The sequence below is a fragment of the Galeopterus variegatus genome, unplaced genomic scaffold (genome assembly GCF_000696425.1).
Source record: "Galeopterus variegatus unplaced genomic scaffold, G_variegatus-3.0.2 Scaffold2068, whole genome shotgun sequence".
Taxonomy (NCBI): domain Eukaryota; kingdom Metazoa; phylum Chordata; class Mammalia; order Dermoptera; family Cynocephalidae; genus Galeopterus; species Galeopterus variegatus.
The window spans coordinates 266,126-291,016 of record NW_007728179.1 but is presented as its reverse complement, the minus strand read 5'-3'; the positions used below and the strand labels follow the sequence as shown (position 1 = coordinate 291,016).

The following is a 24,891-nucleotide window of genomic DNA, read 5'->3' as shown; positions in this document are numbered from 1 at the left end:
CCCAGCAACAACTGCAGCAATATTTAAAAAAGAAATAATTAGACAACAGATGGGCCATTCTCACTTTAACTTCAATTGTTATAACTCACTAATTAATTATAGGATAGTAGCTACTAAAACTGTAAGCATGGCACAGTAGAAAGAAATGTAAATTAAAATTTACTTCAAGGTGAAAAAAATATGACCCCAGGGAAGTCTGTCCCTTATTAGAGTGGTAGACACGTTCTAAAGGAACACAAGGCAAGCTTTCTCTGTTAAATGATCATCATATTTATGTCAAATCTGTTATCTACTATTACCAAGATACTTCTGGAGTCTGAAGGAAAAACCTTTAAGTTTTGAAACAATGTGTTAATCTAAATGAAAACCTTGGAAGTTTTGAAATAATTCATTGGTCTAAATGAAAGATCATAAGATGCTAAAATGAGATTTTCACTGTAATAGATTGCTGGCATCACCTGCCATGATTATTGGGCAGGAGAATAATGTTCCATAATTTTCTGCAATACCACAGATATGTGTAGATAACAATAACCTGAGAAACCAAGGTTCAGCACTTTTTACAAAATACTCAGGGCTCTGTGGTACCAGGAGTTCAGAGTACAAGAGGGCGCTGCTGAGCTAACTATAAAAAATACTGGCTTTGTTTTTATAACTGAGGGCACTGTCAACCGAACATATATTGGAAACACTTTTTACTTTATATTGCCTTTAAGGACTATAATTTAACTCTCATAGTTTCCTGAGTTCAGAATATGAAAGTAGAACTATAGTGCTCTTACTAAGCTGTGGAGGAACATTCTGAGGAAGATGACTAGATAGTGAAAAGTCTGAAAACCATATTGTTTCAGGAATGGCTAAAAGAAAGTGAGACGGTTAATTAGAAGAGAAATTAAATAGAACTGTATGACAGTCTTCCAAATATGTAAAAAGGGAAAAAAAATTCACTTTATCATGGAGAAGCCTAGCCCATTAACACCTTAACCAAACGGTCAAAATTAACATCAGCAATAAAGATTATTAACTGGCCATAGTACTCAGGGGCTTTCAGAAATCCCCTTCTCCACCTAAAAGAATTCTACTCATCATTCGAGACCTATCTCAAAGGTTTCCTGTTCTGTGAAATTCGCCCCAAGTACCCTAAGCAGAGTTAGTGCCATCATATCATTTTTCATACTACTTTGTATGAAATTAGTGCTACTTCTATAGCAGGACTGAGGTTGTTGTATATTTTTAACTTTCACAATTTGTGGTAATGGACATGCTGCCAGTATGGATCTGGCCATCATATCTTAGGCACGAGTGGTGACAATTTGCTTTGTACCCCATGAATATTCATAACCAATAAAAAACAAAACATTAAAAAAAATTTAGAAAAAAAAGGTGAAAAAAATTCAAATTTATGTATTCAAAATTATTTATGTAGTTAACTACCTCACCCCTACTTCCTGGACACTGAACTCCTTCAAGGCCTGGAAGCTATATTATTTATCTCTGAATCCCTCAACAAAGTTTGCCGTGCCTGGGCCTCAAGTAGATTGGTGCACTGATCACCATCAGCACCCAACAAAGAGCTTATAGGTTTATATACAAGTCAAAGATGAACAGAACCACAGAAAGCAAATACAGTATAAAACTAGCTTCAGGGGTACAGAACCTTTCACAAATGTTATTAGGCTTCACAAATGTTATTAGACTGTGGGCTTTTTGAAGGCAGGAATCATGTTTCATCTATTCCTGTATTTGCTGAGCCCAAGCATAGTGCTTGGCACATAGTATATGCTCAAGAAACGTTCAATGCACTAAACAGCCTCACCTTTAAATACGCCTTTTATGAGTGGTGCTACTGCTGTACTGAAGACTTCTTCCTGTTCAGTAGAGGGGTCAAACACAAAATCGTAGGTAAAGGATTTATCAGTACCAACCACCACCTAGAGAAGGGAAGGGACAAGGCATAAGAAAAAAAAAATGCAAGACTAGACCACGCCCCTTACTGCTATTTGGCCCCAGCTGTTCAGACCCAGGCCCTGGACTCTGCCACGCACCTGAGGCTCCCCGGGCACGAAGGAAAGGCACATCTGGCAGCCCTCGCTAATCTCTTTGGGGACCAGAGGGCGACAACGCAGCGCCACTCTTACAGGAATTCCCTTCACCTCTTCTTTCATGATCCTACTCCAGCACCGTCTCTGCGGGGGTGGGGGTGGGGAAGAGTCTTGCTGATAAATCTTGATAGGTCGGAAGGGGTGGAGGGCGTCCTCAGTTCCGGCCCTCCTGAGAGGGTAGGGTGGGGTGGATTACGGAACTCAGCCAGAGAAGTAGCAGCCTCCCCTCTCAGCGGGATCGCTGCCTCAGGAGATTCACTTTCCCTTAGTCTTGGCCACGACTGGACTGCCCGACACTGACGAGAGTGAAGTGGCGTCTGAAATGAAAAGAAAAAACTCCAACGGAGACGGCAACAAAGAACCAAAGCCCCAAGGTTCCGGTAAAGGAAAATTCTGAGCCAAGGTGTGCCGCCTTAACTCACCAAACTAAACGTCCCTTCCCCGGTCTTCCCCGGTCTCCCACCGCCCGGTCCCAACCGGAGCTTTCACCGCCAAGTTTGAAATCACTCCCAGAGGCGCCAGCCAATCAGAGCGCAGACGGCCTGTGGGCGGAGCACGCACGTCGGCGCGCGCAGGACGACACGTTGGGGAGGGACGGGTGGGCTAGCCTCACCCGGGCACCGCCTCTTTCCGACCCAGCCAAGCGTCCGCTTCCGGTTCCTAGGCCGAACTGGCGGTGACCGGACCTTAAGGTTCCTGAGGCCTTCCTCCCGGTGAGGTGGTGCCCCGTTTATGCGGTCGTGAGCGCTAGACTTAGGCAGGATGCGGGCGGGGATCTGGAAGATGGCTGGTGGTGACGTAAGGGTCGATCCGGGGACCCCACCATTATTAATTACATCTAGGGAATGTGGAGTGGTTCCTTGCCCGGAGTCCCTGTGGATAGTTGGAGTCAGCACTCTCTTGGGCTTCGAAAGTAGATCTTTTTTGACGCGACCCTGATTTCCTCTTCTCTAGGATGAAGACGGTAAAATTTATTTTTCAGGATTGCTATGAGAAATGAGATCATCTCTCTAGAGTACCTAGCAGGCTGCTTGGCATCCAGAAGATGTTTAACAAAGTTAATAATTTTCTTCCATCGTTTTTCTTCCTTTTCTTCTCCAATCTTAACACTTAGATGTGGGCTGGAGTCATATACTGACAGCCTTGGAATGGGTTGGAGCTGCTTTCTGAAACTTGCTGGGTGCTGTCCCTTTTGAACCACTTTTGTCTGCTTTGATTCACCCTTCCATTCCAGGGCCTTGCCGAAGATGGATAGCCGGATTCCTTATGATGATTACCCGGTGGTTTTCCTGCCTGCCTATGAAAATCCCCCAGCATGGATTCCTCCTCATGAGGTGGGAACCATCTGTATTCCTGAGTAGAGAATTTTTCCTCTGGGCATGAGATGATAGAAGAAAGGTAGGATTGCAGGGTTAGAAAACTAAACGGAGAGTAAATCTTAGCCCTTGTTGTAGCCAGAGGACCCAGAAGCTGGATTCTGAGCAATGGGGCTCACTGGGAACTACTTATGAAAGACTCCTGCCGGGGTCCATTCATACCAGTGAATTCTGGAAATTCAGAGCCCTTGTTTCCATTGTGGCAAGAGGTGAAGAAGTGGAGAGCTACTGGACTGCTAGCATGTCCCAGTACTATCCATCTACTCATGACTTTACCTTTTCCTGACTTCAGGATGATGTGTTAGTGTTCCAGATGAATGTAGGTATGAATTATGAGACTGGTAGTAAGATTTCTAGGATTGCTGTGTCTTGCAGAGAGTGTACCACCCAGACTACAACAACGAGTTGACTCAGTTTCTGCCCCGAATCGTCACATTGAAGAAGCCTCCTGGAGCTCAGGTGAGCTTATGGAGCCTCTTATTCCAGGCTAGATTTGTCCATACCAGAAGTTGGCCGTGGTTGAGGGGGATAGATTAGGAAGCAGATGGGGAGGTAAGGAAACTTTTTTTTGTTGTGGGCAGAAAAGCTGAGATAACATTTCCACAACTTCTGTCTTCCCTCTGAGGGATACAAAAGCCAAGCTATTGTACAGTGATGCTACTAGATGTTCTTGTGTTTGTGGTCTATGTTGAGCCCTCATTCTGTACTCTTCTCTTACAGTTGGGATTTAACATCCGAGGAGGAAAGGCCTCCCAGCTAGGCATCTTCATCTCCAAGGTGCGCATGCCGGGTAGGCAATATGGATAGCTACTTGCCTTTGTGAAGTCATCAGATTGCAGAAACCTGATGTCCCAAGGGCTGAGAAAAGGATGACTCGATGGACTTACTCAAGGGGCATAATGGGGACACCCTCTTTCCCACTTAAAACTTTCATTTGGCAAGACATGTCTCCCTACATTGTCTCCGAAAAACAATTGCATCTTACATCTGAATAGCACTGAATTTCACTTACAGTCTTCTGAAATGACCCCATCCCAATCACATGTATTCTCTCTTTACCAACAGGTAATTCCTGATTCTGATGCACATCGAGCAGGACTTCAGGAAGGGGACCAAGTTCTAGCTGTGAATGATGTGGATTTCCAAGATATTGAGCATAGCAAGGTGAGCACAGCACTTGTGCTGTGATAATGCAAGAAGCCATCCCAGGTAGGACAGTTTGAACAGTATTAGCCTAATCTGTAACTTGATAAGAAAGCATCTCTCTTGGAGAAATATACTGGAGGGAAGCAGCTGTTAGTGACCCAGAAGGTTGCAGTGGTAAATCCCTTTCCTCCTGTCATGATTCTGTCCTGGGTCCTATCTCTTCATTTGTACAAGCTTCTGTGTTCCTTCCAGGCTGTTGAGATCCTCAAGACAGCCCGTGAAATCAGCATGCGTGTCCGCTTCTTTCCTTACAGTAAGTGCCATTCTCCTTTTTAACTTACCTGGCAGGGTCCTAGGTAGGAACTCTTTAAAAACTGATGTCTAGAGGCCCCACAAGTTGGAGATGGGGAATTCGGAGCTCAGGCCTGAAAATAACCTGCTCTGTTCCTCCTTTTCTTTCTTCTTTCCTCCAGATTATCATCGCCAAAAAGAGAGGACTGTGCACTAGAGAATTGCAGCCCACAGTCCTCCGTGTGGAATCAGCCAGGACAAGCCGGCTAGGCCCCAAGGAAGCCACTTGGGAAATTCTACTTCTCAGCCACTCTCTGGCATAGTGGAGAGGGGAGGGTGGGGACATAGCGAGGCAACTGCATTACCCAAACTGTTCTGCACTTTTAGTTCCCTAGTTTTCTAGGTGAGCTTCATTCCCTGAAAGGAGAAGGGTGATGATGTCTAGGTATAACCTAGCCTGTGGGGAACCCAGCTGGAAAAGGCAGATGACATCTGTTGAATAATGTGGGCTAAGGACTCACACATGTCATATCATTTTTGTTATAGAAATCAGTAGGAAAAAGTATCTTGGGGACCTCCCATCTGATTTGCCTGGCCATCTCCTCATCCCATCTTTATAATTAACTGGAGCTCTCATACACTTTGGAGACTCCAACAAGACCCTGTTTTTGCCCCTTCCTCCTCCTATCCTCTCCCCAAAAAAGTAAAACTTAATTTTGAATATATGTTGGTGTGACTTTTGAATGATACTGATCGGATATAAAATGCTATTGAGGCAAGAAAAAGCTATTCCAAAGAGAGGAGCTACTAGAAGGAACAAAGCAACAATTTACCTACTTCACAACTATCTACGTCTGACCAGAACATTAGGGAGGTCCAGAAACCTTAGCCACAATGTATAACCACGGAATGGCACAGGGTGAGGGGTACTGGAAGAAACAGTGCCCTTTCTCTTAGAAGTTTGGACATTTCTCTACAGGGAACAGTATTAATATAATTCTCTCTTTTCCTTTCTCAAATTCTTTGATCTGGAACATAAACCAAAGAAGGGGCTTAAATGCATTTCTTTTCAAAGGCAGCAGTAAGAAATTGGTTCCTGATTTCCAACTTGTAGGGTTTAGTAGTACTAACTACTGACTTCCTCCTTTTCCTCACCGCAGCCCCAAATAACATGCCATGTTTTTAGATCTTTAGTTCCCAATCCATTGTTTGAGATTCCAGGTCACACCTATTCCATCTCCATTGTCATGTTCAAAATACCCATTCAGAATTGAAAAGTTTTTTAGTGGGGTATGGGGTGAAGTGCCCCTGTGATTGAAAGAATCCTGGGGAGCTTAAATATATATTTAAGGCCCTTTCCCTGGATAGTGATTTTGTTGGTATGAGATGGACCGTGGAAATCTGAATTCTCAAATAAAATAAATACGTTGTCAAATGGTTGAAACACTGTTCTATGTAGTAGTAATATATCTCTCTGAGGAAGTTCTGGCTTTTCTGGCTCTTCCTGTATATGCCACCCGAGCTTTACTAAGGTACCTTTTCTGGGGGGTCAGTGCCATTGTTAGGTGGCAACATCTCTTGTGAGCAGAGATGGAGGCAGAATTAATTACCTGTCTCTGCTTCCTGGGAAATCCCCTCCTATTCTATGCTCCTGTTTGCTCTGCCGCTCTCCAATGGCTATCTGAGAAAGAAAGTAGAAGCTTAGATACTTCTACAAAGGCACATTCAGTCTATTGAATGTTGAGGTCTGAGACTCTCCCTATGGTTAACAGATTTTAAAACAACTTATCTAATAAGTGTAGTAAACATGCTGAAATGTCCCAGCCAGGTGCCATGGGCCTAAGAGGCAAAAACCATCCTGCCCTAAAGTCGTTCTCACTTTGAGGTACTTGGAATGGTTCTATGTTGGGGCACCAGCATGAAGTAATTGCAGCATGGAGATTGTGTGGAGAAGGTGCAAGCAATAACAGGGCAAAGCTAAAGGACCAGTCATTTATTAAGGATGTAGATAAGAAAACTGGAGAATTAATTGCATTGGCCTTTGTGTCCCAGGTGCTGTAGAACTGCATCCCCTATAGATGTCTTTCAGCCATTAGAGAAGATAAGGTGGAATTTCCAGGTGCTGCAAGAAGTTTCCACCCAATAGTTGTGAGATGCAGTCAAGAAAAAATGATAGCACTTTCAGGGGTTCCATTTTACTACTCAGCCTGAGAATTGGAAGAGAGTTAATAAATGGCCAAGTGTTTAAATCATAAATCCAGGGGGTGGGGGAGAAGGAGTGGTATGGAAAGCCCAAATGCAATAAATCCATCAAATTAGTCAAAGAGACAGCTTAAGCTATCAACAGGAATAATGGTTTTTGATGCCTGACTCCTTGAAGGGCTCCGGTTGGATATCAACCACTGAAAGTGTGTAATAAGGAAAGTAATAGGGTGAGCTGACTGGAGTGAAACCTCAACTCCTAGAGGCAGTTTCTAGGAGACACAGAAGAGGAATTCTAATCTTATGGTCCCCTTCACCTAAAGGCAAACCAAGGAGATATTTTGGGCTAAAGTTAGTCCCATTTTCCCTTAAGTACCACTCAGGCAGAAAAAATTGGCCTGGCCATCAACTCAGCAAAGGAATCTTGCTCTCTGTGCTTGTATACTCCCTACCCCAGCAAAGCTGGGAGAAAGAATACTCCCCTCTTCCCTCAGCAGAGGTGAAATACTTCTGTTCACCTGGAAGGAAGGGCAGAAGCCACATGCCAGAATAGCTCTGTGTGTGTGTGTGTGTGTGTGTGTGTGTGTGTGTGTGTGTGTGTGTGTGTGTGTGTGTGTGTGTGTGTGTGTGTATGAATGGTGAACAAAAGGAAAAAGGTCAAGCTCAGAGGCTGAGATGATTCTGGGCCTTTGGGCTATATGATGGGAAGTGGAACCTTGCCCCCACCCCACAATAGGACAAGCCACGGTTATCCAAAACAGTAAGCAGTGGTTCGTAGCTAGAAACAGAGTGCAATGGAAATATAAAGAAAAATGGGTATTACATTTTTCACATTGTAACCGGTTTGGGCGCTGGTGTCAATAAACATGTTAGGTCTCTGGATTTTTCTTTGCCCTCCTCTGCAGAGACTTGTCTGGACAAATGAGAAATGATGAAAGTGACTAGACAGTGGTAATCTTGAGTTAGTGAATAGGGATAGATCTTTCTGAGGTGTAATGATGCTTCCCTCGGACCAGTAACCCTAGAAGCCTTGAACCCATGACCTTTTTGATTCCTGACACTGGCAACTCTTCCCCAAGTAAACAGAGCATAGTAGACCCTTCCCATAGAGATTGAACTTTAGGTATACCAGATGAAGTTGTAGTTAATACCTTACCTTTCGCTCTTCAGATAAATCTTGTTACCCACCAACATGATGACAACATTGTCACCTCTTTCTGCCCATGCATCTTCTACTCACTTGTCTGTCTCCTTGAAAGAATTGATGTATGCAAGAGAATATGTTGCAGAGAGTTGAAACTTTTAGTAAAAGTTTGGAAAGAGTAGTGTACCTGTCTTTCCTCTCTGCTTGTCTTACCAACCTCCCTGTCACTTCCCTCATAATCCCTTTTTTTTTCAAATAAAAGATCACATAACACCCACTTGTGATGTCATAGACAACAACAGCAATAGTTGAGTCACGCATGTGGCTACGAATTTGACTGTGAAAGTGCCCCTGGCCTGCTGTGTTCCATAACTGCTGCTGAACCTGCATAAAACAAATGTTTGGGAAGAAGATGGGGACAGGTAGAAAAGAAACTAGCCTTTTAAAAGCTAGAACCTAATAAAGGCAGAATAAAAAGAGTCAGGGAGCTGGATTCCTGAAAAGTGGCTGCTCTGGCCTCAAACCAAGTGGCCTACAGCCCTAGGACAGGTCCAACCAATCCCAATATGCCATTTTGGTTAAAGAAAACACTATAGAACAGATTTATGGATTTGAGGTCTCAAACTTTATGTTGCAGTTGGAGATTAGATGAGGGCAGAGAGAACAAGAAACATCACAGGGCTTGGTAATTTGGGGAGGTTTCAGGTTTTTTCTTCCCCTTCTTTATTCATAGATCAATGTGGAGTGGTACTACCCTACTGTGATGAATAGGCCTAAGGGTTGAGGTGTAGGGTTAGTAGTATGAGAGTTAACACTCACTTCTTCAAGTACATGGTCTTAGTCAATTCCAATGGTTGCCTGCAAAAGAGAGACACTGAATCTCCCCTCTCCCCAAATACCAGTCAGTCTTAGAACAGGAAGTGCAGCATGGCCTTTGAGGAGGCTGTCCTGGCTCTGCTTCCCAGTGCTTACAAATAGATAACTTTGAGTTGAAGAATCCTCCAGTGAGTCAGTCAAGGAAAGGGGCAAATATGTGCCGTGTGACTCCCTGGTGGTGGGCTCACCTGGCAGGTGCACTCAAAGCTGTTATACATGAAGCCGGTGATGACTGATGTCTTCCCCACTGTGAGGGAGATATAGTAGGCCAAACTTTGCCCTGGATGTCCTTTCTCCCCTCAGAGTCTCTATGACACCCTCCCCCCGCCCCCTACTATCACACACTCCAAACTTTCCCAACGAGGAGGAACTCGATTCCCCAAAGAACCCCCCACCTGATTCCATACCAGTCACACCTTCCTATACCCAGAGCCCAATCCAGGCCCGCGCCATCTGCTTTCCCAAGAATACGAGTTTGGATTTGTGCAGAGACTGGTATTTGGGTCTCTCTTTGGTCTCCAGGCTCAAGCCTCTGGGCTCGCTCCGGGCCTCGTGGGGACTGAAGGCATACATTGCGGAAAGTGGGCGGTGGGTGATGCTGGCTTCCTACTCTCAGCCCTCTGCCACCAGACGTCCTACTACACTCTCCCCAATGGCGACTTGCGACTGTTGGCTTCGCACCTGGGCATGGGTGCAGCCTTGCCTCCTCCGTCTTCCCAGCAGCTCCCTTGGCGCCAGGCCTGTGCTTGGCTCAGTGGGGTGATTGGAGGGGTGGGAGCATGGATGGCCCAGGCTGAAGAGAAAGTTGAAGGACCCACGGAGGGCAGATGGCCATGTCAGAGGGTAGTGGGGGGGGGGTAAGGGAAAGGCACATGCTAAGGGTAATGTAATCATGGCGGGGAGTGGGGTGAGATGGAGTGGTGGTGGTGGTGTCATTCTCAGTAGTTCCATTATCCTCCAGGAGGACAAAATACCAGAGATCGCCAGGCACGTCTGGACAAGCCGATTTATTAGAACGTTACAGTAGGGGCTCCCACACAGAGGGGCACCAGAATAGGGCGCTCAGCTCCCCTTGTCTCCCTCCGCCTCCAAAGCCTTCTGGCCCTCCGCTCCGTCGTGCTCCTGCAGCATAAACTCCTGGATGACTATGTCCTCAGAACTTGCAGAAGCAGTAGAGGGGAATAGAGCATTAGGAACCCCTTTCTGGGTGTCCTCCCCGTTCACTCTCCTGATGCCAGAGAAGTAAGTGATCCCCTCCCTGCTTCCCAGCTCAGCTCCTCGGCCCCCTCTCCGAAGCTTCACCCTCACCCACACCCCAGTCTACCACACTGGTTTGTTTCCTTTCATTCTCTCCCAAATCTCTCAACACAAAAGTACCCCAGGAGTGCAGGAAAGGAAATAAAAATGGAGTGTGGGAAGGAGAGAAAGCTAGAAGTATGAAAGGCGGGAAAAATAAGGTCGAAGGGTGGGGAATAGGAAAAGGAAAAATGGAAGGGATGAGGGAGAAGGACGATTCCAAGAGAAGCAGGGGGTGGAAGCAGAAAGGGAAAGGGAGGACTATGAAAAGCACCGAATTGTGACGTGAAGCTAAACCATATGTTTCCACTGCACGCGTATTGAAAGCAACACTCCAGGGAAGCTTTTTTACATTTCCATTGTCATAAAATAGAGGGTGGCAATGGGAAGAGGGTGATGGGGCTTCCAGGCCTCATATTCCATTACCTAGCAGCCTCTGAAGCAAGCATGCAGAGGGAGAGAAAAATGGAGCTGAAGCCTCCTCCCTTACCAACCCTTCCCCTCCTGCACAAAAAACAAACACACTTCCTCTGAAAAACTAGACACCCAATCCACCTATTGCTATTCCACCTCTACTCAAACTGCTAGTCTCCAGTTCATGAGATCAGAACTGCTTGGCTGTCAACACTCAGGACGACCATTCCTGTGAATCCCACCTGGTCACTCACCATGAGATGGCTTTGGATGGATCAGGATCAGGGGCAGCTCCACACCAACATCACTGCAAAGATCCCAAGGTGGAGTTACTGATCTCCCTACAAGCCTAATCCCCAAACCTACTTCCCTCAGTTGTCCAGACTCTCCCTAGTCTTTTGGTCTCCTTATCCACTCATTCTCCCCTTATTGCCCCAGTCCTCCCATCACACACTCTCTCACCTGGCTGTCAGGTCTCCTAGGATGCTGTGGGTAGAATGACACCCAAAATTAGCAGCTGGAAATGGGGAAGGGCAACCTAGTTTTACTGGGGGGTGAGGGATCATAAGGACAACTCACGCACAGAATGGGTTTCTGGAAGGGAAAGTGACTTGCTCATTGAGCTCACAGGTTTGGGAATCTGGTCTGGGAGAAGGGGTGGGGAACAGCCTGGGGTCAGTCCAACTGGGAGAAAAACAAGTAAGAAACCCTTGGCTACCCAGCCCCTGCCCAGACAAACCCTGAACCCTCACTCACCCCCCACAGGACACCATCAGGTTGACTCTGACTTTGTAGGACACCAGGATCCCCTGCAGCTCCTTGTCCATTCCCGGTCGAAGACTGGAGGTTGTAGTATTCATTTTTGTGTATGGGCGGGGGAGGGCAGTAATTCATTCAGTCTCCAATTCCTTCTTCTGCATTCGCATCACCATACCCCATTACTTTTTGTCTTCTCCCAGAAAACTAAACTCTCCCAGCCTCTAAACTCTCCTACCCATTGGGACCACATTTCTCTGCCTAAAATTCAGTTTTATCATGTCACCCTCTGCACAAGAGCATACCTTATGCAATATAACTACTCTGCCTGATTTTCAAGACACTTAGCAATCTGGCCCCAACTAGCCTCTCTAATCTTTTCTGCCCTAACTGCCTAACACCTGGGATACAATCTAAGTGGGCCCATCCTATCTCCGTGCACAGAGCATGCCATGTGGATTCCCACCTTCTAGCCTTTGCTCGTGTTTTCTTCCCGGTCTGGAATGCTCTTTCTTTCTCTGTTGATATCCAGATCCTACACATTCTTCAATATCTAGCTCAGTCTATTTTCTTCAGGAAACCCTTGCCAGCTGTGCTGGCTTCTTTTAATTTCTACTGATTTGTAATCTGAACCATACGAACTAACATTTAACTGTTAGATTGAATTTGCATTCCTCTTTTTTCCTCATTTAGGCCATAAATTGATGGCAGAGACTGTCTTAAACTTTGTATCCTCCACATTGCTTAGCATAGGAATGAATGAGCATGCAACAGGTGCTCAATAAAAACCTGCTGATTGAAAAATGTTACTGAAAACTGTATGATCTTGAGAAAGTCTCTTTATTGCTCTGGACTATGATACCCTATCTATAAAATAATGCTGTTTGGATGATTTCTAAGGGTATTTCTAGCAATAGCAGTCTATAGGTACTTGATTAGGCATGGGGAAAGGCCGAGGGAGTGGGGGATTAACACTTGTTAGATGGTGGCAGATAGTTTTTGGTGGGAGACACATCTAACACTAGGACCTTCGAAGGCATAGGACCAAATGAAGACTTCATAGAATTCAATCAATTCCTATAACATCATTCTCCTTTTTTATTCTCCTTTTTCTCCATTTCTCATCTCCTAGTCTTCCACTCTATTTCTATCTTCTGTACAACTCTCTAGAGCTACTGTAGAGATCAATGTTTACAGACAGATGATATGTGATAGAATCATGTTCACTTCTGCCGCTTGTTAGCTATGCAAACTTGGACAAATTCCTTCTTCTCTATGAGCCTCAGGGTCCTTAAATGTAAAATGGTATAAGAACACCTATCCAGCCTACTTTAATGGGATTCTTACGAATATAACATAGTAGATACGTAGGACCTTTGTGAACTGTGAAATGTTGTACAACATAAAGATTTTTTTCTTCTTTATGTTTTCCTTTCTTGCTGTCTGCCATTAGTCCCATGGACATTATTTAGCTTGCTTCTGGCCCTCAGGCCTGGTGGGGGGGGGGGGCGGTCTCTGAACACTGGCCTAGAGACATTTTTAAACAATAGGTGGGCTTTACTGAAGATGAAACCTCAAAGCTGTATGTATAGCATGTGGAATGGGTTAGGGGTAGGAAATGGAGGTTGGGAGTTGTATTTGAGCTTACAGCGTGCTAGAGGCAAGATTGGTATCTTCATGCTTGAGTTTGCCATCCAGTGCCAGACCCTGTTTCTGGCAGCTGGCATCTAGGAGTGGGGTTACTGCAAAGCTCTGGGAGAAGCTGGAGTTAGCAGCCACGGTCTCCCTTTGAAAGGAGAACAAGAGAAGAACTTAAGCTAGGCTCGCCAATTAGGTGTACTTTTACTCCCAAGAGTATCTTGCAAATCCCAAGAACCTGCTGTAGTATCCAAGAGAGATGACATGTCTAACTGAAGAGTGGGAGGAATTAGCTCTGATGGGAAATCCTTATGCCCCTGCCCTCTCTCAGTATTGTGATGGTCCTCCTGTGGGTAAGCCGCATCTCTTCTCTCTATTCTCCTGGGAATCCCTCTCTCTACTTTAGTCCTCACCTTGACCTTCCTCATTCCAGGGCTACTCCCCTTCTTCTTCATCTCCCAACCCCCTCCTCTGCCTCCTGACCCTCTTTCCACCACCCCACCCCTTGGCTCTCTGACCAGCCCCAGTGCCAGCTTACGTGAACTCCTGAATGAACACAGTCTTGGTGTACTTGTCTAGTGAATACAGGACAACATCTGTGATCTGGTCAACTGAACAAGTCAGGAAAAGCACATGATTATAATCAGTGAGTAATCCTTAAGACCCCAGCTCACTGCCCTCAGATGTGATCTTATTCGTGGTCATAATATAATAATGCAGTAAGATGTGTTCATGGACAGAGATATGTATTTTGACAAGTCTGTATTGGAGGAAAAGCCTAGATGAATGCAGACAGGTAAGTGGGGCAGAGATTTGGAAAGAGACCTGTGGCTTTGGGACCAGGTGCAGGGGATGACAAAAGAAGCTCACCTGAAATCTTGATTTTTTTGATGACTTTGCTGGTGCAGTTGTTGATAGAAACATTGACAGAGATGGGTTCGCCATGGTAGTGAACCTGAAGCAGGAGGAAGAGAGGCACATCACAGTGCTGGAGGGAGAACACCCAGATCAAGACTTAAAATGCCTGTTTCCCTTGCACTATTGCCACCCTGGCTCGCATCTCTGCCTACCCAAGTAGGAAATCAGTGAAGAAAGGGTATCGAGGGGGTTCTAGGGTAGGGGGCAGGCAGTGGGGTCACAAACCTCCTTGTCCATCCAGGCCTGGAGTTGTAGGGGCTGAGCTGACAGAAGGAAGCGGCGGATGGTCTGGGCGCAGGGGCCAGGGCCTGACTCTGGGGGTGCAAACTGTACTTTCCGGACAACCAGCCGCACAGTGTCTCTGAGTAGAGGCCAATGGGTTAGCCAGAACATCTCTTTTGGAACCCACAGACCTCTCCTACAACACCCCCATAGCCCAGTCCTTGCTTGGGGGTAGAGGTAGGGGAAGGCCTCTCTCAGAGAACTCTTCTAAATTCTAAATGTAGGTATTTAGACCAAAGTTTGGCAAACTATGGCCCACTGTCCAAATCTGACCTGTTGCCTGTTTTTTTTTTTGGCCCACAAGCTAAGAATGGTTATAACATTTGTAAATGGTTGAAGTAAGTCTAAGACCAATAATATTTTATGACATGTGGATATTATATAAAATTCAAATTTCAGTGTCCATAAATAAAGTTTTATTGGAACACAGCCATGCTCATTCATTTATGTACTATCTATGGCTGCTTTCATACTACAATGGCAGATTCGAGTAGTTGCAATAGAGACTATGTGGCCCACAAAACTTAAATATTTCTTTTTTGGCCCTTTACAGAAAAGTTTGCCAATCCCTGCCCTAGAGCAAAGAAGAGAAGTCAGAGGGGACTCAGAACTGGGTGTCTGAGTCAGTGGCAAAAGTACTACAGAGGATAGAATTAGGGTTGTTTCTGTCATGAGAGCAAGATCTGTTTCCTGGCAGAGGCTGGAGGCAGGGATTTGGGGGAGGACCAAAGAATACTTCTTGGAGACTTTCTCCTCCAGGTTTTCAGCACAGAAACTCTTCACTTCAAAGTCAATCCCACAGGCCTGTAAAGGGGCAAGGACAAAGAGAACTCACTTCCGACACTGTCCCTCCCTTCCTCATGGGGCTATAGAAAATGCCTGACCCCATCTCTTAGTTGTCCATTTCTCCAGTCTTGTTCATTGGTTCCTCTGTCCCTTTTCCCTGACACTACTGTCTATCCCTCTTTCTCAGAACCCAGACCTTACCTTTCCTGCATCTTCAGGACCAGGCTGCAGTGTCACTGAACAGGGCAGGTTGGCAATCATCTGGGGGACCAAAAAGGAGGTCAGCAAACAGAAGAAATAGGGACCCCTCTTCTCTGTTCTCTTTCCTTAGCTTCTTCTCTTAATCTTTCTTGGAAACCTTGCCCAGGACTTGGGGTCAGTACCTTCAGGGTAAAGGGGTAGGCATTGTCCCCCAGCTTGTGCAGCAGTCGCTCCTGTAGGACTGTGAGGGTTGCCTGGGGGCTGGTGGATTCAGCTGGGACCACTTGCTGGGTCTGTACATATAGATCTTTGCGGAATGTCAGACCAATCACATCCAAGTCATCACGGCCATAGCGAAAGGCACATGTCAACATGACAAACACTGCAGGCAAAGGAGTAAGAGTGTGACCTGTCAGGCCTTAGTGAGAAACGAGATCTTAACTGGGTCTGGAAAACATGGAAAGGCAATGTAATATGATAAAAAACGTACGGCCATAAAGAATAAGATTACTACATTTGACTACAGTAAATTTTAAAACTTCTTCATGTTAAAAAACATTTATATTGGGCCGGCCCGGTGGCGCACTGCTACAGTGCGCCGCTTGGGAAGCGTGGTGGCGCTCCCGCCGAGGGTTCGGATCCCACATACAGACCGGTTCCCGCTCACTGGCTGAGCGAGGTGTGGGAGCAACACCGAGGGTTGCGATCCTGTTGCCGGTCCCGGTCCGGTACGGGCGCGACACTGAGGGTTGCGATCCGTTGCCGGACACAAAAAAAGACAAAAAAAGGAAAAAAAAAAAAAATTTATAAACAAGAAAAAAAGGAAAGCCAGGGAGAAAATATTTGCCACACATATAACAAACAAAAGTTTAGCACCTGAAATATATAAGAACTCCCACAAATCAATAATAATAATAATAATATACCAACGTAGAAGTGTACAAAGAATGTGAATAGGTTTTTGCAGAAGTGCAAAATGGAATGGTCAATAACATATGAAAACATATACAGTCTCACTAGTAATCAGATAAATGCAAATTAAAACCACAGTGAGATAACATTTCATACCCATCAGATTGTCAAAAATTTTGAAGTCTGTCAATACTAAGTATTGGTGAAGATGTGGAGCAATAGGAGTTCCTATAAACTGCTGGTGAAAGTATGTATTAATAACAACACTTTGGAAAACTGTTTGGAACAATATAGTAAAATTGAATCTGCTCCTATTTATGACCTAAGAATTCTACTACCTTAGAGGAGCTCTTACTCACGTTTACAAGGAGATACATATGAGAGTGTCCATTGCATCAGTGTTTGTCAGAACATAAAACTGGAGATAATTTAGATATCTATCAACAAGAGAAGGGGTAATAAATGTGTGATATGTCCAGAAAATGGAGGGTTGGCTGGTTAGTTCAGTTGGTTAGAATGTGATGTTGATAACATCAAGGTCTAGGGTTCGATCCCTGAACCAGCCAGCCACCAAAAAAAAAAGAAAAATTGTTAACATAAGGGAATACTAAACTGAGGTTAAAATAAATGAACTGGGACTTCGTGTAATGCTATGGTTTGAATGTGTCCCCTCTAAAGTTCAGGTGTTGAAACTTGTTGTGATGGTTAGAAGTAGAGAGTAGAATAGCGGTTACTAGAGACTGGTGGGGGGAAGGGGAAGTGGGATGGGGAGAGAGTGGTCAGTAGATACAACATAGTAGAGAGATAAGAATGGGATCTAGCGTTCTCCAGTAATATAGGGAGACTACAGTTAACAACAATGTACTGTGTATCTTTGAATAGGTAGCTGAGATAATACTGAATGTTCCTAACACAAAGAAGTGACAAATGTTTGAGGTGATGGATATACTAAGCACCCTGTTATAATCATTGCACACGGCATGAATGTACCCAAATATCGTACTCCATAAATATATACAATTATCAGTGGTCAATTAAGAAAAATAAAGAGAGGAAGAAAAAGAGAGGTAGAGAATAGAATAATGATTACCAGAGGAAGAGAAAGGGAGAGGGGAGGGGGGCAGGGAATAGGAGTGGGAGGGGCAGGGAAAGTTACAAAATTACAAAGTTACAGTTATACAGGAAGAATAAGTTCTGGTGCTCTAGGATGATAATAACTAATAATATCGTATTGTATATTTCAAGATAGCCAGAAAAGAGGATCTGGAATGTATAACCACAAAGAAGTGATGAGTGTTTAGGTGATAGATATGCTAACTATTCTGATCAGATCATTATACAATGTATGCATGTATTGAAACAACAAACTGTACCCCATAAACATGTATAATGAAAAAAATTAATTTGAAAAAATGAAAAGAAAAAAACCAATATGATGGTACTTAGATGGGCTTTAAGAAGTGATTAGGTCATGAGGCTTCTTCCCTCATGAATGGGATTAAGGCCCTTATGAAAGCAGCCTCTTGCCTTTCTGTTTTCTGCCATGTTTCCTCCCTCTGGAGAATGCAGCAACGAGGTGCCATTTTGGAGGCAGAAAGCAGCCCTCACCAGACAACTGAACCTGCCAGTGCCTTGATCTTGGATTTCTCAGCCTCCAGAACTGTGAGAAAATAAATTTCTGTTCTTTATAAATTATCCAGTCTCAGGTATTTTGTCATAGCAGTGCAAACAGACTAAGACATATATTAACATAGTTAAATCTCAAAAATTATTGAATAAAAAAAGGTAGCTGCAGAATGATATGCACAGTATGTTACCATTTATATAAAATTTAAAAGCATGTAGAACAATATCAAAGTTGATCACAGATACATAAATATGGAGTAGATGTATAGAAGCATCAATGGGAATAATAAACACCAGATTCAGGATATTAGTTACCTGGGAGGGCTGGGGAGGAGAGAAGGAGAAGGAGGAAGGAAGGAGGAAGGGAAATGGGATCAGGGAAGGACATACAGGAGGCTTCATTTTGTTTCTGTAATTCTTTTTAAGCTAGGTGGTAGGTACAGGGTATTCATATATAATTCTCTCTCTTTTTTTTTTTTTCCTTTTTGTCTTTTTTCGTGACCGGTAACGGGATTGCAACCCTCGGTGTCGCACCCGCACTGCGCTCAACCAGTGAGAGGACCGGTCTCCATATACAATTCTCTATGCCTGAAATATTTCATAATGAAAAAGAGAGATAATAAGATTTAGGGTCAGGATTTGTACAAATTTCTTGAGTTCTCTGGGTCTTACTTATTTTGTCTGTCAGTAATAGGACTGCACTAGTATCTCTACACATGTTATTTAGCCCTCACAGCAACCCTCTGAAGTATTATTATCCCCACTTTACAGCTGAAGAAAATGATCTCGGAGCAGTTAAGTAACAGCCCAGGATTTCAACCCAGGCCTGTTGACTCTAAAGCCCAGGCTCACATGAGGAGTTGATGTATAAGAAATCCCTTTGGAGGGCCGGCCCGTGGCTCACTCGGGAGAGTGCGGTGCTGATAACACCAAGGCCCCGGGTTCGGATCCCATATAGGGATGGCCAGTTCGCTCACTGGCTGAGCGTGGTACTGACAACACCAAGTCAAGGGTTAAGATCCCCTTACCGGTCATCTTTTAAAAAAAAAAGAAATCCCTTTGGAAACTCTAAAGTAAATTATAGATATAGATGATAATGATGATGATGAGAATATCAGTGGAAATGAAACAGTTATAATTGAACTCATGCTTTGCATCCAGTATCTAAGATTAGTGACAGACAGAAAGCCTGTGACATGCACTAATGGAGTGTGGGATGGGGTAGAGAGGGATACTTGTCCGAGTACAGACTGATAGAGATTGAGGCAAGGAAAAGATGTGGAACAGGGATGGATGATCTTAATTCTATCAGGCGCCCTGACCCAAAGAAAAGAAAACTACCAACAGCCTCACATGAGTAGAAAACGATTCATTTGTATTTTTAAGAGATCAAACTATCAAACATGAGATTATCTGCTTTTAAAATTAAGAATGAGAGAAATGAATCTATATTCAAAAGATATGACAAAGACCAGTGTTTATAAGGACTTGGGCAAATGGCCAGCCTCATACACTGCAGGAAGGAGAGTTAATAGGTAAAAACGCTTTGGAGAACGATTTGGCAACAGGTATAGAAAGCTTTAAAAATGTGTGAATGTCCTTTGGCCATTAATTCCTGTTTTAAGCATTATGGTATTTAGCCAATCTTTTTCTTGTTGCTGAAATGCATAATTTACTTCTTTAAAATTGTGACCAAAATACATCCTCTTAATTTTGGCCTGATTCATTTTAGCATGTACTTTTTCTAGAACTGGAAAAACCTATTTAGCGAATCTTCAATTGCTGGACATTCATTTTGTTTTCAATTTTTTGCTGTTATAAACAACCCTGTAAAACACATCCTTGTGTGTGTATGTCTTAATACATTGTGGTAATCCATACAATATAGTACTAAGCAACGTTAATAGTTAGAGATGTTTATATATTGACATAGGGTTTAAAAGAAAATTATAAAATATTATTTATAGTATAGCATTTTTAATACAAATATAGATATGTTTGCACAGAAAATATGAATAAATAAGAACTAAAACATTATTTGTGATTATTAGTGATTAAGGGTGACAGGATTACTGTCTCTTTCTCCTTCATCTGTGCTTTCTAATTTTTCAACAATAAAGACAAACTTAATTTTCAAAAGATACAACAAATAAATTCACCTGGTTCTCAATTATGGCCAATTAAAGTGGGAGAAGGGAGAGAGAAAGAAAAGGAAAAGGAAAGAAAGAACAAAGGAAAGGCAAAGACAGACAAAGTGAGAAGGAGAGGAAAAGAGGTGGCTGGAAGGAGGCAGGGGGAGAGAAAAAAGGAAAGAGACGAAGAATGAGACAGAAAAAGGTCAGGAGGGGTGAGGCAAAAGGGGCTCTAGTAGCCCTGAGGTGAGGGTGTTAATCAGATGAATTGTTCTTGGCACACGTTGTTGTGCAAGTGCGGGGAGGGCAACAGAATAAGTCATCAGCTGCATCCCCCCATCCCTCACTCCCCATTCTTCACTCCCACCGAAGCTCTAATTGGCTCTCTAGCACTTCAGAATAATCTTTTTTTATGCTAAGAAATAGCTGTTTTATTTTCTTTTAAAAGCCTACGTACATCCCCCTAAAAAAAAAAAAAAAAAGTCAACATCTAGGGCTGGCCGATTAGCTTACACGGTACAGCGTGGTGCTGATAACACCAGGGTCAAGGGTTTGGATTCCTGTACCAGTGAAACACCAAAAAAAAAAAAAAAAAAAAAGGTCAACATATATTGTGTTAATTTATATTTGTGTTTATTATACAGATAACATGTATTGATTGTGTGAACATCAGAAAATATATATAAAAAAGAGAAATTAACTCCTTTTTTTTTTTTAAAAAGATGACCAGTAAGGGGATCTTAACCCTTGACTTGGTGTTGTCAGCACCACGCTCAGCCAGTGAGCAAACCGGCCATCCCTATATAGGATCCAAACCCGTGGCCTTGGTGTTATCCGCACCGCACTCTACCGAGTGAGCCACGGGCCGGCCTAAATTAACTCCTTTTTAAAAAAACGTTTATTTAGTACCTTTTTTTTTTTTTTTTCAGTGGCTGGCCAGTACAGGGATCTGAACTCTTAACCTTGGTGTTATAACACCCACTCCAACCAACTGAGCTAAACAGCCAGCCCTCAAAAGAGAAATTAAAGCTCCTTCATAATATGTCATATTCCAGAGATAACTGCTGTTAATATCTGTTATGTATGCTTCCCAATGTTGTTTCTATAATTGAACACAAGTCCACCTTAGGTATTTATGGCTTCTCATTTCCTTTTTGAAATTAAACTTTTTATTTTGAGACCATTGTAGATACACGTGCAGTTGTAAAAAATAATGCAGAGAGATCGGCTATAGATTTTTGTTAAACAACAATTTGTTTGGGCCGGCCCATGGCTCACTTGGTAGAGTGCGGTGCTGATAACACCAAGGCCATGGGTTCGGATCCTATATAGGGATGGCCGGTTCGCTCACTGGGTGAGCGTGGTGCTGACAACACCAAGTCAAGGGTTAAGATCCCCTTACCGGTCATCTTTAAAAAAAAAAAACAAAAAAACCCCAACAATTTGTTCATGCCACCACATACTGCCCTATCACTGGCCTTTATCTCTCAATGGTATAGAGTAAGCATACTTTACATCAACAAATGCACCTTGACAGTAAAACACATTAGAAAATATGATGCAAAGAAGATGATCTTCATAAAAGTAACAAAACATGTAAAATAGCTAGGAATAAACTTAAGAAATATGCATAACAAATGAATAATATAAAACTCTACTAATGGGATATAAAAGAAGATTAGAATAAAAGAAAAAATACATCATATTCATGGATCAACATGCATTTTTTTTAAACTAAGGATTTCTTTCCATAGGTTATTCTGAAGATTTGGTAGGAATATAAAAAAATGATTTAAGTTTTAGAAATGCAGAGTACTTGGAAACCTTAAATAAGTTGGTTAATTTATGGCAATACCTAAAAGTTCCTTTGATATTTAATACTGGCCAGATTGCTCATCCACACTGCTTAATCAGAGAGATTAAGGCTACTTTATTCCCCAATATCTAATGGTTACATCTAAACTGGTATTCATCAACTCGTTCTAAGCCTTTTTCAAATGAAACCCAATTTTTAGTCTAGTTGTATCACAGTGGGGTTAATCCACAGCAAGAATTAAAAGAAAAAAAAGCAGTGAAAAAAATATTTCAGTGTAATCTTGGTTTACATAGTACTGTTGCCAGAAAAATATCACTTACTGTTACTTCCTATGGTTGTTGTTTTGTTGCTTTGTTTGTGATTTTTTTTTTTTTTTAAAGAAAGGTTAGGCTGTTTCCCCACACAAAAAGAGAGGTGGAAAGACATATACAAGAGGTTGCAAAATGGCAGCCTGAGGGTCACGTCGGCATATAGGAAGAAAAAGTTTTTTGATATATCCAGGCCTTCAAAAACCTTTTAATGAGTTGCCAATGTTTGCAAGTCAGGAAATTTACATAAAAATACAGTTTTCTGGCATATCAGATCATTTCATAGGCAGTCGAAGCCCATATTCAGATCAATAGCCAAGCAGGGGCACCACCAATAATAACGAAGAAAATTAGAAATTTTAGAAAGAAGCTATTTTAATTATTTCAGCATATATGTAACTTTTGTGCAATTTTGAAAAATAAGATTGTATTTATGCTTTAGAAATGTATTTATTTTGAATGTTATTTGGGGAATGGGTGCCATAATCTTTTCAGACTTTGGGCTCTAAAGGTCTTATTCTGAGCTTCACTTCCAGTTCCTTTTTAATAATCAGAAAATTTGGCCACACTAGGCTGGAATTCCTAGTTGTCAGCCCCCACCAGAGAAAGCATTCACAGTTCCTGCCACTTTCTGATTTTCTTATACCCCTCTGGTTCATTCCACTCATTCAGGTTACCTGTCTGGCATGTGTGACATTTCAGTTTGGGACCCCAGAAACATACAAGGACCAACAAGGGTTTCCACTTACTCTTTCGACCTTTTAAGTAATCAGGGTCAACCAGGACTACACCATCTGTGGAGAGAGGGAGAGACAGCACCCTAGTCAGGAAAAATTCTCAAACTATGAAACAGAAGGTGATCCCTGAAATTGTTCTTCCCATTCTTCCCTTTAATTTGCCTCCTTTTCTGCATGGTTCTTCCTGGGCTTTCTTTTACTCCCTTGATTCCCATTCCCTTCTCCCCAGTCTCTTCCTCTTTTTGGACTCACTGACCAATGGGTTCCACCATGTCCACATGATCCACGAAGTCCCGTTTCCCCAGGTAGATGGATAGCTGTTGTGAAACAATCTCCCATGTTATTCTCACAAACATCTTTGAGAGAAGCTCCCAACCCAAACCCCTGAGACCTTGAAGGGTATACCCACCTATCCCTTTTGCCCTCTCATTTGCCCAGCCGGGCCAGGTTCTCTCACCTTCCCATTGGAGCTTGTCTTCTTAAACACCCTGTGGGGATAAACAGAAAGAAGATAGGTAGGTGGCTTGGGACAGCAGGGAAGAGGAGAGGAAGGGAGAAGAAATAAAGGGAAGTGGGGAGAAAAGGAAATATTCTTAGGATTAGAAGAGGCTCCAAGCACATGAGATGGAGCAAAGGTAGAGGTAATTGGGGTAGAGTCCAGGGCCACAAGTTAGGAAGTGATTGGAAACTCCTCTACCCCAAAAGCAAATACTTGGGTTTGGGTAGGAAGCAATTCACAGAATTGGAGCATTAGGAGTTTTTACTTACTTGGAGATGTTGGCCATGGAGTTGATGTTGAGCTTTTTCTGCAAAGAGGGAAAGAAGGAGGAAGGCGCAATCATTTGGTCCCTATTCTCCTTACCTCACTCCAGTATACTATCCAGACATGCTTAGTGTGACATAATCTTTCCTCCTTAGATAGACACCTCACCTCCATCAAGTGCCTCCTATTCTCCCTCCAACCAAGGGTACTCCTTCAGCTGTACTCTTACCCATCCTGGACCAGGGGGAAAATCCCTCCCTATTTTGTACAAGTCGTTGACTAACCATACTGTCTATTCTCCAGAAAGGGTTGGACTTCTGGAATGGCTGGGGCATTCTTGAGAGCCATCAGAGAGAAAGAACTTGTCTGAAAAGGGTCTGGAAGGAAGTTTCCATCCATAAAAGTGTGAGGAAAATGTGTTTCTCGGACTGAATGAGGTTGGACATCACCTGGCACACAGTAGGAGCTAAGACATGCTTATTAGATACATGAATGAATGAACAAACAAATGGATTCTGTCTCCTTCTGCTCCTGCAATGGACTCTGAGCCTGAGTTCATCTCATGATGGCCTTGACCCTCAGCTAAGAAGGGAGAAAGGTATGGGAGAAAAAGGACTGGTGTCTTCATGCTCTTGGTTGTTTGTGGCAGAAACATCTATGGAGGTTGAAAGCCTTCCTTGAACCTATTCGTTCCTCTCATCACCCTTCCCAGATTTTCCCTTCCTTATCCATGTCTTATTCCATGTCCCCAGGTGCTAGACCTTTGGGTACGGACCCTTAGAGAGAGAAGGATGTCTCTTTAGTGCTTCCCCTTCATGCACACCAGGCCTGGCCTGAAGGGTGATCTTAGGGAAGCTTCCAAAGGTCTCTTGCAGGGTCTGTCATCCTGAATGCCTGCTGACTATGTCAGGAAAGGTGCCCCTCGACTGCCCCCTGATATATTAAAGGGGATACTAAGGGCAAGGGATGTGGGGCTTAGTATGGGATAGAAGTTGGGAGCTTTGGAATATTACCTGGGGAGAGAGATGAAGTTCACATCAGTCTCCAGCTCTGGTTGCTATGCTTGCATCCCCAGCCTTTTATACCCACAGTCCTCTGAGTGTTTAGATTGGTGGGGGTCAGAGGAGAAGAATAGGGTTGGGGGGAGGACATGAAACATTGCTATAAAT

At 43.4% G+C, this 24,891-nt stretch overlaps 3 protein-coding genes and 1 non-coding gene across 5 annotated transcripts in view; 2 read left to right on the top strand and 2 right to left on the bottom strand.

Annotated features, from left to right (window-relative positions):
* The window catches only part of KIF4A (kinesin family member 4A), a 31,532-nt gene extending 28,954 nt beyond the window's left edge, over positions 1-2,578 (bottom strand). Inside the window, exons 1-3 of the mRNA XM_008580341.1 lie at positions 2,525-2,578; positions 2,046-2,186; positions 1,817-1,931 (exon numbers count right to left, since the gene is read on the bottom strand). Coding sequence (XP_008578563.1) covers positions 1,817-1,931; positions 2,046-2,165 — 235 coding nt within the window. The 5' untranslated portion in view covers positions 2,166-2,186; positions 2,525-2,578. The remainder of the gene's footprint in view (positions 1-1,816; positions 1,932-2,045; positions 2,187-2,524) is intronic.
* Positions 2,579-2,741: 163 nt separating this feature from the next.
* Positions 2,742-5,640, top strand: PDZD11 (PDZ domain containing 11). Of its 2 annotated transcripts, none has more exons than XM_008580339.1 (7): positions 2,742-2,815; positions 3,337-3,436; positions 3,854-3,937; positions 4,199-4,255; positions 4,544-4,642; positions 4,877-4,937; positions 5,098-5,640. In XM_008580339.1, exons 2-7 carry the CDS (start codon positions 3,350-3,352, stop codon positions 5,130-5,132), a joined length of 423 nt encoding a protein of 140 aa, XP_008578561.1. In that variant the 5' UTR covers positions 2,742-2,815; positions 3,337-3,349; the 3' UTR covers positions 5,133-5,640. The 2 variants fall into 2 exon arrangements, with proteins under 2 accessions (XP_008578561.1, XP_008578562.1); XM_008580340.1 differs by lacking the exon at positions 2,742-2,815 and adding an exon at positions 2,856-3,066.
* A 4,485-nt stretch (positions 5,641-10,125) lies between these two features.
* ARR3 (arrestin 3, retinal (X-arrestin)) lies at positions 10,126-24,773 on the bottom strand. Its single transcript, XM_008580338.1, has 17 exons — positions 24,736-24,773; positions 23,728-23,765; positions 23,417-23,447; positions 23,216-23,276; positions 22,972-23,016; positions 15,611-15,810; positions 15,429-15,488; positions 15,178-15,245; positions 14,385-14,520; positions 14,112-14,196; positions 13,780-13,852; positions 13,252-13,389; positions 11,604-11,687; positions 11,310-11,333; positions 11,102-11,154; positions 10,860-10,869; positions 10,126-10,296 (listed from the first exon to the last, which is right to left on the bottom strand). Exons 2-17 carry the CDS (start codon positions 23,742-23,744, stop codon positions 10,200-10,202), a joined length of 1,182 nt encoding a protein of 393 aa, XP_008578560.1. The 5' UTR covers positions 23,745-23,765; positions 24,736-24,773; the 3' UTR covers positions 10,126-10,199.
* On the top strand, positions 16,833-16,906 carry TRNAI-GAU. Its single transcript has one exon. It is a non-coding gene; the product is annotated as a tRNA-Ile (tRNA).
* Positions 24,774-24,891: the final 118 nt, after the last annotated feature.

What these genes read in the sequence shown, in the direction of transcription:
- PDZD11 (XM_008580339.1), top strand. Translation starts at nt 3,350, where the DNA reads ATGGATAGCCGGATTCCTTATGATGATTACCCGGTGGTTTTCCTGCCT. An exon ending in AGAAGCCTCCTGGAGCTCAG is followed by an intron (nt 3,938 to 4,198) that starts GTGAGCTTATGG and finishes CTTCTCTTACAG; the next exon opens with TTGGGATTTAACATCCGAGG. An exon ending in TAGGCATCTTCATCTCCAAG is followed by an intron (nt 4,256 to 4,543) that starts GTGCGCATGCCG and finishes CTTTACCAACAG; the next exon opens with GTAATTCCTGATTCTGATGC.
- ARR3 (XM_008580338.1), bottom strand. An exon ending in CTGATGGTGTCCTGTGGGGG is followed by an intron (nt 11,334 to 11,603) that starts GTGAGTGAGGGT and finishes TTCTACCCACAG; the next exon opens with CATCCTAGGAGACCTGACAG. An exon ending in CTAGGAGACCTGACAGCCAG is followed by an intron (nt 11,155 to 11,309) that starts GTGAGAGAGTGT and finishes GGATCTTTGCAG; the next exon opens with TGATGTTGGTGTGGAGCTGC.